This window comes from Prosopis cineraria, unplaced genomic scaffold, assembly GCF_029017545.1.
Source record: "Prosopis cineraria cultivar Desert tree isolate PC_DT_omini unplaced genomic scaffold, ASM2901754v1 PC12, whole genome shotgun sequence".
NCBI classification, from domain to species: Eukaryota; Viridiplantae; Streptophyta; class Magnoliopsida; order Fabales; family Fabaceae; genus Prosopis; species Prosopis cineraria.
In genome coordinates this window covers 41,124,760-41,144,711 of record NW_026555343.1, presented here as the reverse complement: position 1 = coordinate 41,144,711, position 19,952 = coordinate 41,124,760, and the positions used below count along the sequence as shown (strand labels likewise).

Sequence of the window (19,952 nt, the reverse complement as noted above, 5' to 3'; positions counted from 1 at the left end):
GTTTTTTTTACTACCATCATAATATTAATTATAATATTATTAAAGGTAAACTTGAAAAATTATTATGTTTTTATATGAGTTTAATTAAATAATAAATTATTATTATCATTATGTAAGATTTAATTAAAATAATATTATTATAAAAACGGAGGGAGTATATTCATGGAGCTTGATCGCTAACATGCCTCGCTCTGTCACTAATTATGAAGATTATCATTTATTACAACTTTCAAAAAAAAAATTTGGGAAACAAATGGCCCATTTGCATTCCAATCCAATGTCATCATCAAAAGCCCACAGCTCGGAGGACACTCATAACATGCTCTACAGGTCAGGTTATTAATATGCATTCTTCATGGTTTAGTTTTAACTATTATTTTTTTTTTTACTATCTCCGTTTTAAATACACGTAAAATTGTTTACTCTTTAGAACTTCAAAGCAATATTTAGTAATATTTTTCTTATTTCCCCCCCTTTAATCCAATAATTTAACTAACTTATTTAATACAATATTCATTATTAATGATTTTAGATGACCTGTATTATGAAACAGAAAGAGTATGTTTTAATATAAGATAAATGAATAAATTGACCCTTAAATTATAGGTCTAAAAACATTTTAGACTCTAAACTCATTTGTTTCACATATTTTTTAAAATTTAAGTTAATTTTAGTTATTAGTTAACTAAAAAATGATAGAAAATAGCTTTAAAATTATAGAAAATGATTCACTAAAATTTTCTTAGTCATTTTTTTTATTTTTGAGACCATTTTTTTTATTTTCAAATTAATTAACAATCAAAATTAATTTTTATTAATGATAAAAATTAAATAATATTATTTTAAAAGTTAAAAAAAATATTATATAAAAGATGAGTTTAGAGCTCCAAACAATTCTCAACCTGTAATTTAGAGACTAATTTGAACCTAAGGACACTTTACAGGTTTCTACGAGTAATTAATTATTTGTTAGCTAAAATGCCCTTAAGAATAATTAATGAAATATTAGGGGCCGTCTGTGTGTTGTTGATAGCGGCCCTAACTTTTTCATTGTCCCCTTTCCCCGCAACTGTTTTCCGTGTTTTGCCCAACCAAACTTGTTTTTTTTTTTTTGAACAAACCAAACTTGTTTATTTTATATTTCATACTACCAAATTCTCCCGTTGTCACTTTGTCTTTTAGCGTTCAATTATATTGCAGTTCTTCAACAGCTTTGCTATCGCCAATCTGCCATCCGTGCAGCTTTTGTTGCTTTGTTAGCTAATTAATAATCCTTTTTTTTAAATTTTTTTTCCAAATAAGGGAAATTTTTATATCGTTTCTTTCTTATTTATTTTATAGTCCCAAAACAAGATTATTCATTTGAAATGATCGATTGTGCTATACAGATTTTTTTAATTGCATAGTTGAGATTTTCTAGATTTTTTAAAAAATGAAAAGATTTTTGGGAGGAAATTGCAATCAAATGAGGAGCTATCTTCTTCAAAAGCTTGTGATTCAAATCTCCAAGAACAAGAAACTGAAATTAATTTAGAAGATTTTTCATGAGATTGAAGAAAGTGATTTATATTACAATTTTAGCATATCATCCTAATCATATACATATATAATTATTTTATATTTTCATTACACGTAGTGTGTGTACATATATATATATATATATATATAAAAGAGAAGTGGTTGAGATTAAAAGAAAAAGAAGCACTCGCATTAAAAAAGAAAGAAAGAAATAAAGAAAGAAAGACTTCTGGCGTGAGGACGTTTAGAGTATAGAGTGAGGTGAGAAATAGTCAAATCAACCAGTGAAGAGGAAACAAGCCAGAAGCAGCGTGACGCATCAACCAATAAATATCGTATTACTATATAAGATATCCATACCCATTCTCTTTCTTCTTCTTCTTGTGCTCTTCGTCACAATCCACAACATTAATTTATGGCTCTTCAGTGTGCTTCATCTCAAATCCTAATTCGCAAATCTGGATCGTTTCTCAAGTTTGCAAACAGAGATTACATGTCCCCACGAACTCGTTTGCCTCTCAGACTCGGAAAGGCCCCTCCATTCATACTCACAACCTCAGCTTCCATCGACAAGGTTCTCTCTCTCTCTATAAACTATTGCATAATTGATTGCTTGATTAAACCTAAACATGATATCTAAAAGCCAGTGAACAAAAATATAAAAATTGAGGTTTGTAGATGTGCGGTGGAACAGGTGTACGAGAATGAATCGGAGGGAATAGTTTGCTACAAAGACGAGAGTACTGGAGAGATTATTTGCGAAGGATACGATGAAGGGCCTCGGCTTCAACGAATTCCAGCACCAACCTTTCCTCCAAGGTTCAAATCATATTTCTCTATATTTCTTTCTACGGAAAACCCTTAATTTTTTAGCTTTTACTTTCATTTATTCAATTAAATTAAAATAATAATATTAATAATAAAAAATATTATATACTAAATGGTATATAAAAAATCTACGTGCTTCGATTTAATTGAAAGAAAAAAGCACTTTAATTAAGTATATAAGTTTTTTATATTCAATCTAGGAATATTCCCTCCGATTTTGGAGTTTTTAGTCATAATTTAATTCTAGTTAATTTGGATATATCTTGTGTTATTGTTGGGCTCAGAGATGCTGAGATCATGAATCTTCTGCTTCAACAAAGTTTGCTTCAGATCGTAAAAGGCAAAAAAATGAACCTCTCGCTTCAACGTCTTTGCCTTCATCAACACTTCAACTTCGATGGTACTGAAATCTGACCCAACCAGCTGAACCAACAACCATATAAATCCTTATCACTTAACAAAACAAGCTGTGAGTGTGTTGTGAACGTGTGTGTGTTTATGTATAAACAAACTAAAGTACACCAATCACAAGACAGCGCGCACTTGTAAGTTCAATGGAGCTGATAAACAAATTTAAATGCTTTTTAGGGCAATAGTTTGTTTGTGATCCAAGCACATCTTTTTATTGCTAGTGATTTTTTTTTTCACTTTAAAATGACAATTAAAGTTGAGAGTAAGAACTGAGTTTGAAAGGTTAAACTTAAAAGCCTTTTTTGAATTAAAGTTTGAGCTTGAAAAATAAATTTTTTTAAGATAATTGAATTTTTGGGCTTGAGCAGCCTCCAAACTCGGTTCTATTTTTTAATCCATTGTATCTTGAAATGTATCATTTGGCAAATGAAAAAAAAAAAAACCCTAAGTATTCATCAATTCTAAGTTCTCTCACTTTTATTGTCTCTCGACTCAAGTTGTCTCTCTTGCCCTCTCCTTTCCTGTAGCTGTCTCGCCTATCCCTCTTGCTGTTGTGCTCACATTTTGACTCTCTGCGTCTCTCGACTTGGTATTTCCCTCTTTTTGCCGCTCAATCTTGCAATCTTCTCTTCTTGCCTTTGCTTGGTGTCTCTCTCTCATCGTTCTCTTGTTTTGGCCTTTTGACTTTCTTACTCTTAGATAATTTCTCTTCTGGCATAGACCTTTTTTTTTTAGGCTATAGATGTTCAATATTTCAATTTGATGCTCACTCTAAGGAACTCATTTTAATTTGAAAAGTCTAATTCCTTATCTTATTCTATGAGAATTATATCGGTATACCTCGTGTATTTTGTTTTTGGAATTTTGTTGTAAATTTTAATGACATCAACTAACATGTATTAAGACTTTTAAATCTTTTATTTATTTTTTAAATAATGTGAGACATTAATTTAGTTGAATTTATCATTATTTGTAATCTTTTGAGTATAGTTTAGGAACAAATATGATTCTTAACCCTTTAATTAAACTTGTATACAAAAAGCCTTCCAATCAATATTTTAATTTTTATCAATCTAGTATCTTACACAACAATCTGTTCTTTTATTTTTTTTTAAATGTTTGAATCTATTTTTTCTTACACAAATTATTACATTTTTTTATTATGGTTGGCATTAATATCATGTTATCTAAAGCAACAAATTTTGACAATGTTGTCTTCTTTTTAAGTAATGAAGACCAAGCCAATGGTTGAGAGCAAACTTAAGAAACTAAATTAATAAAAATTAAATTTAAAAGATCAAAGTTAATAATTGAGATAAATTTGAGTGACCAAAAGTTTTATTTTTTTTATTTTTCACCATTTATTTATTTTTTCTTTGAATCAAATTTTTTAGGAGGGAGACTGACATTGAAATTATGAGATTTTGAATTTGGACCTCACCATTTCATTTTCCTCTGATTAATTGATAGGAAACTTTTTATAATTAGAGTCAGTTTATAAAACATACGTAGTTAAAGTAATTATGACTATATTTTTTTTAAACATATTTTTATTCTTCACAATTAACTTGCTTTACTTATCTTTTATACATTACTTACATCAACATTGTTCAATCACACTTGCACAAGGAGCAGCATCATTCATAGTCCAAATCTTCCAAATTTTGTTGGTGAATTAAAATATTAAAGTCTTGTATTTATATTGAATAATCTTGAGTAAACATTTTTTATTTTTAAAATGTTTAATTAAAACATGTATTTAAATTTTTGATGATAATATAACAAATCTGTGATTTAATTGAGAAATCATACAACTTTTTATATCATATATTTTTTAATATATAATTTTTATCTCTCTGACCTAGCTCATGAATCTTTCTGCTCATATTCCTGCAAATCCTGAATTTGATCTCCCCCACCAGCTGTATCCAACGAGGAATAAACAAGAAAGAAAGAAGAATGGCCATTGCCATTAGTAAAATGATGACAATATCTAAACCCATGCAAGCAGAATATGATGAAGATCTTACATACATTTGAAATCTGATCTATCCAATTAATAAGTACAACTCTGAGAAATTTATCACGTATAAATGTACATATTGTGATGCTAGTTACATTCACTATGTATAGATTATTGTACACAGATATCATATACAGGCTCATCAAATATTTCTTTCCTCATACAGACATCCTGCGGCTTCTAACAGCCTCTTTTCTCTTTATTCTGCATCTTCTAACAGCTTTAAAAATGAAAAAAACAAAAAACCTATATAATGAGAGAGAGAGAGAGAGAGAGAGAGAGAGGAGGAGGAGGAGAAGAGCAAAAAAAGAAAGCATCAAAGAATTATTCAACTGAAGTAGACGGTGTGTTCTCTTCAAATAAATCAGACTGGGATTTAGGTGGAAGAGACCACTGATCCGGAAGCATGTAAAAATAACTGCTCATTGCTTTCCTGAACCTTTTCTTGTATTGCTTGGGTGATATTACCGTTGGAGCTGCATTCTTGGGGCCTCCAAGGATGCCAGCAGCTTTTACCCACGTTTCCAAATGCTTGTCCCATGTATACTGCCTCATGTAATCAATGATTCCAATCACCAACTCATGCTTCTCTTCATCCATCCCAAGAAGTAATGAATAGTCCATTACGCCGACCGACTGCACAAGAACAAGACACAAAACAAGGGAAATAATGGGGCATAAGATGAAGCGAATGTTTGTTTACACCTTTCAATTTGGGGTTAGCTAATCCTCTGTGTATCAATAGACACAAGCGTTGCTTTTCTATTATTTCACTTTAATAGATCTGATATTTGAGTTGTTTTGGAATGGACATTGTTTCTTTTCTTTTTTGGTTTCTGCACCATGAGATAATAAGCATTATATAGAAGAAAATTGATCCCTCAGATAGTAGAAACCTCTCCAAAGCTAGGAAGAAAAGAAAAAATTGCATGCATTACAAGAAAGAACATCAGATATAAATAGCTCTTCAATACTTACAGCAAGAAAAGAAGTATCATTCCAGACAGCTCTCTCTAGCAACCGTTTTGCCTTATTTCCCACAAAAATGGGAGAAGTTGGTATTGATTCAATCAAGTTCTGGTCCAGCAGAACTTTGTTGCTCCCAGTAGAGTCCGAATTATAGCGAGACCTGGAAGATCCTTTGAGATCATAAAGTCGTTTCACATTCCTCCCAAACAGAAGATTCTCCATAACCAAGACATCTATCCTTGATTCTTTCCCCCCCTTAGGATGCTTTACTGTAACCTTTCGAGGACAAAGCAATCGTTAAACAGAGTTTATCATATGCTATTCAGCAAAGAAACATTACCATTTATTCATTTGCTCTCTAGAGAAAATTTCAAAAATTACATGGCCATTTAAACTTTTTGGACAATTTAAGCAGGCCCCTTTTCCTTTCCTTTTCTTTTTCTTTTTTTAAATCTTCCTCTTAATTAGTTGCCTGCTCAATGCCTGGTAAAGTTTTCATCTCATGAGGAAACATTATAGCAGTTTTCTCCTTAGCTCATAAAATAAATAATTTAGAATCTGGAACATTTGAGGATAACATACAAGTACCTGGTATATTCCTAGAATCTTTGCCAAGCATGTTGGACCTCCCACCTGGTATATTGAATCAGAAAGGTACTTGAAGTAATCAGGACCAAATTTAATAAAGGATTCAAGCTCTGTTTTGGTGACTTGTTTGATGATAAATCGATCGTCCAAGGTTTTTGCAAAGAATACGTTACTCTTGCCACCTTGAGCTCCCCATTTTCTACAGCGACTCAAGGACCGTACATAGTCAAGTTCGGAAGGACAAGAGGTCCTTCTTAAGGCTTCAAACAGCTTGGCATAGTAAACAGTCACAGAATATTTGACCTTACTATGGAGACCATCATCTCCAAAGGAAACTCTGGGATGCATGGCCTTTGTACATACCAGTGGATCTCCTACCCATGTGCTACGTGAGGCAGAAAAGGATGGTAACGTATCATCTGTTGAGAAAAAACTTATCTGAGAATCAGAAGTTGTTTCATTAGCAGAAAGGAACGACTGGAAATTTCCCGAGTCAGACAAATACAATGAAGGCATTGTTTCAACTCCATCTTTTGTTCTTTCTCCTTCATCAATCAGCTGTGCATGATATTCTGGTGACATTAGTGCATACGATATGATACTCGAGGGCTCATCATCAAACAGTGGTATTACAGTCTCATTAACTCCAATCGGAAGAAGCAGCCTTGCTTCGCCTTGTAGTTCCATCTCCCGAAAGGAAGATAAGGAAGATACATACACAGGATTGTAGTCTGCTAGTGTATCAAACTTCTGGGAACTGGCTAGAGAGTTCTTGTTAAATGAGCGATAGAAGTTTATGAACGGCATTCCTAGCCAGCTTAAAGAGTCTTCCATAGTATCATGTCCTTTCGGCATATTCTTGACAACATTCTTGTCTTCTGCATGATTCCCTTGATTTGACATGTCTCTTTGTATAGCGGTGCTCAAATCTGCCATAAACTCATCAAGATTTACAGAATTGTTATCCTTTAGGATTTCAAACCCTGAATCCTCACCTGTCCATTTTGCATCAAGGGTATCAGACAAACAGTAAGACATGGATTGATAATGCCCCTCAGAAAGAGATCTGCGAATGCCTAACCCAAGATTTGAAGAGTCAGGTTCATCCTCTTTCTCATGTTCTGTGTCTTTGTCCCAGTCAATTTCTTGATCAAATATATCATCACCTTGGGAAATTTTGCTACCATGTCCTCCTCTGACCAGATAAGGGCTTTCGAGAAGCTTCGGATCCATAAGAATGCAATCACTACTCCTGAAACCTGGCATGGACATCCCACTTTTCAATTTTTCATCCGTGGTTCTCGTCTTGTCATCTGAAATTGAACCGCTTAAATCACTCTCGTTTGTAAAATTAGCTGAGCTGGCAACATGGATAAGGCGGTGGTCCCACATATATGATTGGAAAAATAACTGCCTCCGCGACCGATTAATTTCCAGAATGTCAACCCCAGGCCGGCCCTTTCTCTTTTCCTGGTTTAAAATCTTATGAAGTGCTTCCTACGTAAAATGAAAAGAAAGATCGAATCACAAGCCTTGAGTACATAGCATTCATATGCTGCTTCATTTGTGAAAATTATTAAAACTGCCCCTAAGTTCTACAAAAGTTATCAAGTATAAATTGCAGATATCAAGAACGAGAAGAAGGGGAAAAACAAAGAAAGAAATTGAGGAGGAGGTGGCAAAATTAAAAATTGAACAGGAACCTCACATGATAAATTCATTAAACATAGCAAATTTCCGCGCAATTTCACACTTACCAGGCACATGGTAAAGCTGGTCAGATCAATTTCAATGGTCAATGGACACTACCCATTTTAAGATCTCAAAAACTTCTTATATTTACCATGTTCACAGGAAAAGGACTTCAATTTAATTTGTTATAAAAGCCCAAATAATCAAAATGAGTCTTACAAGATAAGGAACTAACTAGAGCAAGGCTCCAAATTCAAGCATTTAGAACTAAAGGCCTCACCTCAAATTCATCTTTCTCCCTTCGTAACATGGCCTCTAGTTCCGCAACTTGGCTCCCAGATTCAGGTGTTACAAGTCCACTACTAACTGGCATTGAGCTAGTTCTTTTGTCTTCAATCTGACTAAGAGCACTCTGTACCTCTGAAAATAAAAGCTCCGCTCGGTTAACCACCTGTTACACATCAAATCACGTCTGCGATCAAACAACCATATTTAAAGATCTAACATCTCAAGAAAGTGAATATTGAACCTCATCTGACTCCTTTTGTATCCATTCTTGATTTTCATCATCAAACTTGAGTTTGTATGGGGGAAGGTAGACCGAGTGAATTTCGATTGATACATACCGAAAACAAGCAACCATATGCCCAAATCTGCAAGAAATTGAACATAATCTACAAATAAATCCTACAAAAATAACACATGCATAAGCTACAAAAAACCTATAGATTCTATATTCCAAAAAAAAAAAACATTCCCCCAAATCTGCAAGAGAAATATGAACATGGCGAACTAGTAAATAATTCCCACAAATACATGAAAAATCTAAACCAATTCTAATTTCATGAATGGGCGCAATGAAACTCATTTCCATAAAGACACAAAAAACTATAAGGCTTTTCAAAAAGTGGTTATAAGAAGGGAATCTATTGCATAACTGAGTCAAGCTAAAGATAACCAAACGGTTTGTTTCAATTCAACTAGATGTAATTCAAACCAAAGTTGATCATCCGAAATAATTTTGGGAATCTAGATTACAAGCATGAAAGTTTGGGAAGAATGATGCGTAACAAGCAATGCAATGTTGAATAAAATTTGAAGCAGAGTTTTGCTTATTCATACAAGAAGGAGAAAAATGATCACCCATAAAAACGAAGACAATCCCTATGTAAAGAGTGACCGCAGCCTGCCACTCTGCTTGCTGCAGCATGGTTCGAGAAACTGAGTTCCAAAAATTTCCCAAATGATAATCCCCAAGCAGCATCAGACATTATTATTCTATTTGTAGCGGGAGGAAAACCATTCATTCTTGGACACTTCAGGCATCTGTGCCACATCCAGATCTTTCCATCCTTTTCCCCATGTAGGAAAATTTCGGGCAGTTTTTTAACTGATATGGTGATGGTTCCCTGCCGATGAGTATAGCAATGCACATGTGCTTCTGATGGCATTTCACAGAAGTTGCACTGATAACTCTGAAATGCAATGAAACGAAGCATGAGAACGGTAGCCAGAGTTCTCAAAATAAAAATGCATGGATTATTTCTGGAACAGAACCAACCTGATCAAGTAAACAGTCCCGCAAAAACCGACCCAAGGGTTTGTCAAAGGTTCCATAGTATGCAATACGAAAAATATGGGGCCTCTCACACACGGTTCCCTTCCATACGCATCGGGAGGACATGGACACTAAAATACTTTGATGATCAGTAGGTGATGGCGGAAACACTTCTTCAGCAAGTAATTGCTCTTCATTCACTGCTTCTGTCTCTTTGGAATGGCTTTGACCAACTTCTAAAGGCGACAGCTTCAAAGCACTCAGTGTCGTGGACATTTGGCTGAGACTGTTCTGAGGTGTGTCTGTCTGGATGTGATGAGCAAATTTATCTGAAGTCCAATATTCATTTACAGAAGGAGAAGGATGATTATCCATAATTTCAAGAGAACAGTTCATTACAGAAGTTCCCGACATGAGAGATATTTTAGATTCCATTTTATTTATATCTTCACTTGTAAGAGGCTTCTCATAATAGGACATTGAAGTTGATGAAGGAAAAGAAGAGGGGTAAAAGGTAGTTGAGTTGCTGTAACTTGAACCTGGTGGCATAGATGAATAAGGAGCATAAGACAAGGAGGTCTCTTTACCGCCAATAAGTGAGGCAAGCTCAGCAATTGAGATGCTTTTGGCTCTCTGTAGTTCAGTGCCAAGTTCAGGTCCCAGAGACTTTTCGCTGCCAGGAATGGGATAACCAGGCACTGTTGAGATGGACCTCTCAATGACCGGTGATTTCTCTGGAATGGGCACAGGTATTGGACCATTCAAAGGACACTCTGTTTGTGAGGCTCCTTCATCAGCAAGAAAAGATGTCTCCATGGCCAAATGGTAAGCTGCGAAAACTCCATACTGTACCACATGCTTTACCTTCTTCAGTTCATCCTTGTCAGCACCTCGAAGTAAAATCTGTAAGAAACAGATGCGCTAAGTGAACACTTAATGTAGGTCTACGAAACAAGTTGTACTCGAATGGCTTCTAAAAATTGACAAAACATCTTGGATGAAATTTTCTGGCATATACTTTTCAAGCAAGGATGTACATGACAGCAATCATTGATTTGGGTGGATATAGATAATCCATCTGCAATTCATTAGAAAGAGTGCCGCAAAAATTTTTATTTCTTCAAATGAAATATAAAAATTAAGATAAGGACACACCGTGAAACCCAACGGCTTAGGACAGCCTTCAAAAAACATTAACGTCTTTGCAGATTTTTTCCCTTCATGACCAGCACTACCTAGGTCTTCAATAAACTTTTCCACACGAAATGTTTCACAGCTGCCCAACTTCAGCGATGATAGATGATCAACTGAAGGTGCTATCTGAGTTTCCGTACAGCGTGCTATGCGCTCCAGAAATGACATTTTGACATTGAGAACCAATGATATGCCTTGTGCAAGAAGATATTCCTGTGCGTATCGAGAAACTGATTTCTCCACCAAAAGGATATCAGGTTGTTGTGTAGCTATTTTTGCCACCGCCATCTTCAAATGCTCCATTTCCTAGAAAAGAATGTAAACTTGTCAGCATGAACTCATGAAAGTGAACATATAGGCTGTGCTCCAGCAACCAAGCAAGTGCCACGCTAAACTTATAAAATGGTAAACAAGTACAACCTGCTGCAATAGGGTATCTACACTAGTCAAGAGATTGGTAACACGCTGATACTCAAGCGCCCCTCCAAGGATCAACAAGCGAGGTCTATCTACTTTTGATCTCATTCGCCGATGAGCCACATTTTTCTTACAGACAACTCCTTTAACAACCACACTGTGAATAGAAAATCCAAGAAGCAGGTCAAGTAGCAGGAAGGAAGGGCCATAGAAAGTTAGACTTCTCTTTGTCCCATATTATGGCTTAATAGTAATGCAAATTAAATTAAGTAATAATTTGTCCTTTTATCCAAACTTTAATGACAATTTATAAAAGCGATAGATTGTTACTTCTGTGAAAGTTGTTCCCAATTCAAAGGATACGGAGCAAGACACGTGAGAGTAATCAGAGGAGGACTTAATGGCTTCTAGATTTCGCAAGTCATAATGCATCTAAAGACCATTCTCTAGCCATGCTATATCCAAATCTAGCAAGAGGCTGACAAATTAATAATCAGACAATTGCATTTTTTCCAATTTGTTGATACTTTTCCCTTGAACTATTTTAAACCCATTAGTAAACCAACATTTATTAGTTGATATGAAGAACATAAAACATCCTATGTGGATATTACAACAGAAAATCATACAGATTATGGCACTTACCTCTCGCTGCGGCTCCCGCATGCTATGCATTTGACCTTCACATATCCACCCGGGTCCATCCCACCACTTTGGCTTGTATCTGGTTTCAATAACCTAGCAGCCTCCCATGATAGAGAAGTGATGATTTCAAACCAACTGTTGTTATCATTTTCTTCAACTGGTAGGTTTTCAACTAGTAACAGCTGTGCTACCAGGGCCCTAAAATGTTCATCAACTACATTGCTTGTGCCCATTCTCTGTTCCTCACATGACGAATCTCTATTCGGGTCCTCTCCACTTTCGAAGCTGCTTGGTGAGTGAGCATACCCCCACTCTCCTATGTCATTCCCATAATAATCATCTTCATTGTCAAATAACATGTCTTCTCGTTCATATTCTTCGTCTTCCGGTTCAGGAGGGAGCCAGAGAAGTCCATTATTTTCAAAATCTAAGGGTTCAGCATCAATATCTGCTGAAACATATAAAGAAGAAGGTGCTTCGTTTTCATCAAACATATCAGGCTCATCTTCATTTTTTATGATAGCCGGGATTTCATCCAAACCCCTCATGTCAAAGTATTGGTGCTCAAAAGAGTTGCATAGAACTCCTGTATTGATGTTATCTTCATCAGGATGCACTTGTGATCCATCAATGTCGTTAATTCCATCAAAATCAGCTTGACCATAGTAGCCACCGACTCCTGAATAATGCCTCATTTCAGAAGCTGACTGATACACACTGTAATCATCCTCTTCATCACCGCTCCTGAAGCAGGATAAAAGCATATTTTCTGAGACAGACTGTTCCATAAAACTGTCTTCATGATTAAGGGCTGTAATTCTTGATTACTCTCAATCTCACATTGATTACAAATTATATCCATGTAGCCAGTCTAACCGGCTTTGTTTCTATCATAACTAACTAACTAACTAACAAGGAAAATTAGAAGCAAGAGCAACCAGTGATTTGAAAAGGGGGAAGAAGAAAAGATCTGCCAGCACTTGTGGGATGTGCTCAATCTCATTTGATCATTATTTATTATTTATTATTTTAAAGTTGAAAATACATTAAATATGTCAAGTGTATCAAATTAAAAAACAAAAAAAATAGAAAACTTAAATAGAACAAAATTATGAAATAAAATAAAAATATCATCTATAAAGTTTAGAGGATCTGTTTCAATAAAGTTATTAGATTGTTTTAAATGTATAAATTGATGATTAGTCAATTATATTTTTGTTTTGACACAAATGACCTGAAAAGGTACATTACCCTTTCATTGAGTATTCGTATTGCTTTAATGATGAATTCCCAAGGCTTGCCACAAGATCCCTCCTAAGTGCTGATAAAATTTCCCTATCAAGACTTTCTAATTTCATAGATGATCGATGTAGGCTCACACCAGATTGTTGCCCTTGTTGATAACAACCAACCGAAACGGGAAGGGAGCAAACAATATTGTTACTACTATTAGCGGTGACAACAGATTTGGTACTGATAAAGCTTGAAGTTGATGCTGAAGAACTATGATCCAAACTGAGGACCTGATTATTACTATTACAACTAGCTAAGCCCTGCTTCCATTGCTTGTAGCAAAAATTGCATACCCGAACCTTGTCCCTCTCATCCGACAAGTTCCTTTGGTCGCTAGATAGAGCAGGAGCTAAGTTTGAGGTACAGCTGGCACAAAAAATTTTGCCACAATGACGACAATGGTGCCTGCGATTAGTTAAGTTGAATAGGGAATCACACCCATAGCATACTGTACAACTGTTTTTGGCCATCCAAAAAACCCTGGACACATTTGTCGACTCAGATTGAGGTGGCCAAGGAATCCATGACTTGACGATGCTCACAACTTCAGAGAATGTCCTCCGTCGAGCAACCATTGACAAATACAACTTCTTCCCCGTTCATTGTGACAGGTTCATCTGGCACTCCTGATAGGCAACGATCTGAATTGGAAATTCACACAAAACAAAGAAGAAGAAGAACTAAATCACTCCATGAGATCCAAGCTACCGTATTGACAACTCCAATACAAACCTTCGCGGTCTACATCAACAAAGGATCCACAACCTTGTTTGAGGAAGTTCAAGGTTATCCATTTCAGAATTTAACCAATTCCACTGTCACAAATCCATCTGCACAATTACACAAGGATTACCGCCTAAACCCACGTCAAATTAAACTCATAAAAGTGACCGAATTCAATAGAAACAAAAGCTCATAGCAGAGAAGATCTCTCTCTACCATCACATAGAAGACTCAAACACGCTTCTCAGACAATGCTAATTGAAATGGTCATATTCATCCGTCGTCTTCAATCACTCCACGCATAACCGTTAACTTCTCATTTCAAATATTCAGAAGGCGTGGAGATGAACCAGATTGAATTATAGTTTTAAACAACCTAATGAACCAATCAGACAAACTGCTGGTGATCAAAAACGAAATTGAAGCAGGATCGCATGAAATTCTGATTAAAATTCCCGCTGAAATCACGTACAACAGTTTTTTTTTTTTTCTCGGTCAAATTAAGGCACAAAGAATACGATTGCGCCTCAGAGTTAACGGACTCCTCTGCACGGAAAACTTAAAGACGGAGAGAGGTTATTCAGATATAGTCTTGGGAAACAAACACGGACCAAGAAACGATCCTATCCTTTTTCTATCTTAATAATCAAGAAAGCTTCAATTCTGGATCGCGATTGTTCATGAAACTTCCACTTCCGACGTGGTTCATCCAAAATATTCATATATAGAAGAATATCAATCAAATTCAATGACGAAGGATGACATTGGTAATTCTGTGAATAAATTGCAACGCCTCCAAGTAATTGTATAGCAATTTTATTTTTTCCGATAAAATTAGGAAATTAAAACAAAAAAAAAATAACTAGAAATCTTTGTCTTTGTGGGGATTCAGTGACAACTCTCCATTCTCTTATTCTTCCATCGTTTTTCCGTTTCGCAGCAAATAGTCGTTGTTGTCCCCTTCTCTAATTCGCGTGACCCAGAAACCGAAAACTGCTGACGTGGCCGCATCCCATCACAACATTATTCAAATATGTTACATGTAAATACATCGGTTGTACCTTTACACACACACACACACATAAATATTCAACCACTTCAAAAAATTACAAAATTTACTTTTAACTGCCATGCAAGAAGTTTTCAGTGATCTAGACTTGATTCTTATTTTATTCTTTAATAAGTGATTATTTTTCACCTTGTATATTTAAAGAGGATTTCAGCATGGAAGTATGAATGGATAAGTATGAAGTATCATGAGAATTATTCAAGCTTATTTATTTAAAATTCAAATATAACTCCATATTAAATGACAAATAAATAATTAATATTATTATTATAAAAAAATAAATTTGGGTCTTTACACTATTCTCGCATTTTATCATTGGTCCTTGTATTTTTTTTTTTATGTTCTACGTTCCAAAACTTTTGTTTTTTAGTGTTTTAAATTCCTTCATGAACAAAGTATGGGAATCTTGAAAAGACTTAAAACATTAAAAAATAAAAGTATAGGAATTTAAAATATTAAAAAAAATACAAGGATCAATAGCAAAATATGAGTAAAGTGTAGGGATCTAGAGTTATATTTTTCTTATTATTATTTAATAATTGATCGACACATTAGACTGGGAACATGTTGCTGTGGATAAAATATTTATGAGTATTTTTATTTTATAGGAAAAAGTATATTAGATATATCAACACTTACATGTTGGCCAAAAAAACATCAACACTTACAATATAGTTTGTTTTTTTTTATTTTATAAACAACATTTACAATATAGTCGAGAGTATATAACTGTTTGGCAGGATTAGAATCAAATTTTGTTAGGCCCAATTAAGGGATAAGAATTTTAAAATTACAAAATATTATTAAAACTTGGGTGTTTTTTGGCCAAATTATTAAGACGTGGGTGTGAATACGCATTATTTTTTTATCAGGAAAAAATTAATTGCATCATTTGGGACACCAATGGGGTTAGGTCTAGTAAAATGAACTAATCTCTTATAATATGACGAATTAAGGTTCGAATCTTTATCAAAAGAGATGTACATATTCTGCACCTCATAGTGCCTTAAACAAATTGCCTCTAATAGAAAAATACACTTGGATAATGAAAAAAATAAAATAAAATCTCATTTAAGGACCACACCATGCCATCCCCCCTCTCTCCCACACAGCACTATCACTAAAATTATTATAAAATAATTAACAACCAAATTAATACGCATCTATCATATATGTTATGCTTACACAAAGTTTATAACATATAGTTTATAACTTGTTAACAGTATGATTTTTTTTGATAAATTTTATGTAAAACATTGATATGAAATGATACTCTTTCTCTAGACCTCTATATATACGACAAATAAGAGTCTTTTTTTTTTTTTTAAATTTTGTCTAAACATAAGAAACAACTATCTATTATCCCTTGCACTTATTAAGAAAATTTACCCTCATTAAGTTAGTATAATTAAATCTATGACCACCACATGTCAAATAATGAATAAGGATATTTTATAAAGACTTAAATCTTAATCACATTTATTGATATCAATTAACTGTAGTTTTTAATCTGTGTGAAACATATTTAAAGATTATGAGAAAGTAATCCATCCGATCCATTTATAAGGTTGAAAAAGAAAGGTTTTTTTGGTTCTATTTGTAAGTTATATTATTAATTTTTAAATAATATTTTTTCTTTTACCCTCAATTAAAAGTACTTTGTGGAAAAAATATATTATTAAAATGTGTATGTGATAGGGACAGTTGAAAACTTGTTAAATTTTTATGTAGAATTAATAAATTATAATATGTTTCTTAATTCCAATGAAATATATTAAAAATAATTTATAAATGGGGCTAAAAGAGTATGTTGATTGTAGATGTAGAGGCTAATATAACATAACATGTAGGAGACGAGATGTTATGATAATTAATGCAAAAAAAAAAAAAAAGATTGGGTTGCAAATATAATTATGGTTTCCAGTTGTGTTGTTCAATTATTTCTCACAAAAATTGATTTAGCATTCCATTTGATTTAATTTTAAACCGATATGTATGGAATATTTAATAAATTAGATATGATATGTCCTATCTATCTTAAATTTCCTTTTCCCACCTCATGTGCCAAGCTCGAGCCTTGAGATTAGGAATAAAAACTGTGTAATCTATCAAATAAATTCAACCAATCATCAAAATCAGATGAAGAAAATAAGTAAAGGGTTATTTAACGCATTAATTACAAATAACCAATCTGTCTATATAAGAGAAAGAGTGTAGAGACAATATTGGATCTTATGTTAGAAGAAAGGAAAAGACCTGTAAGTTTCACTTTCACACGAGTAATATTGTTGATCGGTCATGATCGATCTCTTGTATTGTATGTCATAAGCCAGAATAATTAATTTGCATTATATTATTGATTTTTTTGTGACCATTTTTGTTGAAATTAAACTTAAGCTTTTTTTTTTAATGAGAAAGAATTATTGGGATCGGCATTGGATATAATTAGCTCGTGATAAATGAAGATATGGTTTATAATTTTAAATGATATTGATATATTCAATTATCGGCAGAGAAAGCATAGTACAAGCTTATCGATCTCTCTAACAAATCTAAACCAAATTGATTAATATAATTAATTAGCATATCACAATACCTGCTGTATCATTTCATTTAGCATAAGTGCATGAATCTGGTCTTACGGAACTATCTGACTTTATCCTCTCCAAAAGGGGAAAAAAAATGCACATATAATGCAGACCGAGTGCGTACAGAAGGGACAATTTCTCAAAATTTATCAACATCATATATTTATTCATTGATAACAAATTAAAGAGATAAATTTATTTTAGCAAAACTTATCCTTGTAAACTTTTTAAAGGTGATGAGAAAAACTAGACTGACCAATTAGTTATTAGGCCTAACTTTAGTATACATATATTAATATATATCACTATAATTTTGAATCAATTGAGATGGTCGAAAAATAATTTATAATTAAAAATTTGATAATTTTTTTCTTTAATTTGATGTCTTCTTGACTATTAAATATTTATGAAATTTAATAAAACTTACACTCAATTTATTTTATATATGTTTATTTATTTTAATGAACTTGAGAACTTCAAAATAATTTTTCATAAAAATTTAATTTTATATAAAATATTGTGTTGATTCATTTGCACAATTCAATACTTTATACTTACAATTATATATATAATTAAAAAAAAGTTTGACTCTGAAGAATAAATAAACATAACAGATTTCATAAAATATATTGTTATCACTATTAATTAGTATAAAGTAAACCATAGCCCTATCTTACAAATAATTCAAAGAATCATCTATCTGCAATTCATGCTCATCCAATATGACATAAGGCTAAGAGTTCCAAGAAATTAGTATCATATATCTAATGAAAGCTGATTTTCAATTTTAAAGCTATTCTTTGATTTTCTTTATAAAAAAGGACAATAATGTAAAATATAAAATAACCCCATTTAAGACAAATTCCCATGGTTGGCCGCTGCCATAGATAAAGATAACAAGACCGTTTCGCATTATCTTAAACTGATTTAAGACATGATTCAATATGGGACTCTCTACCTGATCAGCATATATATATATATATATATATAAAGGCAATATATATGATCTGATAATTTAAATTGAGGCATGGCAAGAGTTCATGTTCATCCCTTTGATTCCTCTGCAACGAGGACTTGCCACCACTTCACTTCCAAACAAGAAACTTTTACCATATGGATGAAATCTCTGATCCTAAATGGAAATGGCTGTACTGTGTTTAACTCCCAAGGCCAAATTGCGTATCGTGTTGACAATTATGACATCAGGTGTGCACATGAAGTTTTTCTCATGGATCCAAAAGGCAATGTCTTGTTTACCATACTCAGAAAGGTACAATCTCATAATAATTTTGGTTGTACATGTTCATGCTACGTATAGTTAATATGCTTGTGTTCCATACATCGACGCTCAAAAATCAAAATGCATACTTTATATATGTGTGCATTCGAAATGTCTAAATGATACTTAGAGTCAAAGCTAATAAACTCAAATTTCATGGTGTTTTGTTTTTGGTAGAGGCATAAGTTCACAAGGGTTTGGGAGGGCTACAGATACAATAATGATCAGAAAGAACCAAACTTTCGAGTCAGATCATCAAAATTAGGCTGCAGGGTTCAAAGAGAAGGTTTGACGACATACGAAGTTATGCTTGGACTGGACAAGAATCAACCATATTCTCACACAATTGAAAGCAGCACTGGGAAGTCATCTTTTTGCAAAATCTCAGATCAGTTCGGAGGGCTAGTTGCTTGGGTAAATTATAAAAAATTCTGCTTATATCTAAATATAATTAATATTGAGCTTATGTAGGTTATAAATAAGCTAGCTATCATGATCAATTTATATAAAAAAAAAACATAATTAACACTTATGTATATACATGTTTTTATATTTCTTTCTGAGCAGTTAAAAAGAAAGAAGGCAAGCTGTGGAGTAGATTTGGGAGAAGATGTCTTGTCAATGGTAGTGGAACCAAATATAGACCTTTCTCTTATTATGGGGCTTGTTGTTGCTTACTGCCTCATCAACTCTAAAATGTAATGTTTAGTGGTTAGAATTAATATAGTTGTACTTCATTATAGCTGGAGATCAACCCTTTATATAATTTACATCCAAGAACGTAATAAAATTTTACTATATAATATATATTTGTGTTTTGACTTTTAGAGATATCAAAACATGCAAACGATGAAGTCAACAGGTCTGTTACTCAAAGGTTGCCATTATTTTTAATTTATATGAAGGACAAGATCAAAAAAGAAAACTATATCTGCCTTCTCTAATATGAAGCAAACAAAAGTAAGGAATTAAAAGAGAAAACTTTGCCATCTCATCAGTTTAGAAAACTATGACAAGATCAAAAAGACTTAATGATGAATGGAAAAGAAGTTTCTAATTACTTAAAGAAAATCTTGAGCAATATAATTGGGAATCGGCCAATTGATGCATGCTATATATATAGCAGCAAGGCAAGGCAAGATGTTCTTTGAAGGAGT

The 19,952-nt window shown here is 33.4% G+C and overlaps 3 protein-coding genes across 7 annotated transcripts; 2 read left to right on the top strand and 1 right to left on the bottom strand.

Moving 5' to 3' along the window:
- The first annotated feature begins 1,801 nt into the window (after positions 1–1,801).
- LOC129288673 (uncharacterized) lies at positions 1,802–4,949 on the top strand. Of its 4 annotated transcripts, none has more exons than XM_054925382.1 (4): positions 1,810–2,092; positions 2,213–2,337; positions 2,631–2,746; positions 4,623–4,675. In XM_054925382.1, the coding sequence occupies exons 1-4, from the start codon at positions 1,934–1,936 to the stop codon at positions 4,658–4,660; spliced, it is 438 nt and encodes a 145-aa protein (XP_054781357.1). In that variant the 5' UTR covers positions 1,810–1,933; the 3' UTR covers positions 4,661–4,675. The 4 variants fall into 4 exon arrangements, with proteins under 4 accessions (XP_054781359.1, XP_054781357.1, XP_054781356.1 ...); XM_054925381.1 differs by lacking the exon at positions 4,623–4,675 and adding an exon at positions 3,285–4,589; XM_054925383.1 differs by lacking the exon at positions 4,623–4,675 and adding an exon at positions 4,680–4,851 and having other exon boundaries at positions 1,811–2,092.
- A 150-nt stretch (positions 4,950–5,099) lies between these two features.
- LOC129288672 (1-phosphatidylinositol-3-phosphate 5-kinase FAB1B-like) lies at positions 5,100–14,688 on the bottom strand. Of its 2 annotated transcripts, XM_054925379.1 has the most exons (12): positions 13,869–14,688; positions 13,095–13,777; positions 11,844–12,587; positions 11,202–11,355; positions 10,743–11,087; positions 9,591–10,490; positions 9,173–9,504; positions 8,559–8,682; positions 8,310–8,480; positions 6,338–7,834; positions 5,759–6,025; positions 5,100–5,416 (listed from the first exon to the last, which is right to left on the bottom strand). In XM_054925379.1, the coding sequence occupies exons 2-12, from the start codon at positions 13,709–13,711 to the stop codon at positions 5,105–5,107; spliced, it is 5,463 nt and encodes a 1,820-aa protein (XP_054781354.1). In that variant the 5' UTR covers positions 13,712–13,777; positions 13,869–14,688; the 3' UTR covers positions 5,100–5,104. The 2 variants fall into 2 exon arrangements, with proteins under 2 accessions (XP_054781354.1, XP_054781355.1); XM_054925380.1 differs by lacking the exon at positions 5,100–5,416 and having other exon boundaries at positions 5,951–6,018; positions 13,095–14,688.
- A 3,866-nt stretch (positions 14,689–18,554) lies between these two features.
- Positions 18,555–19,567, top strand: LOC129287817 (protein LURP-one-related 11-like). Its single transcript, XM_054924065.1, has 3 exons — positions 18,555–18,786; positions 18,973–19,209; positions 19,363–19,567. The coding sequence occupies exons 1-3, from the start codon at positions 18,634–18,636 to the stop codon at positions 19,495–19,497; spliced, it is 525 nt and encodes a 174-aa protein (XP_054780040.1). The 5' UTR covers positions 18,555–18,633; the 3' UTR covers positions 19,498–19,567.
- Positions 19,568–19,952: the final 385 nt, after the last annotated feature.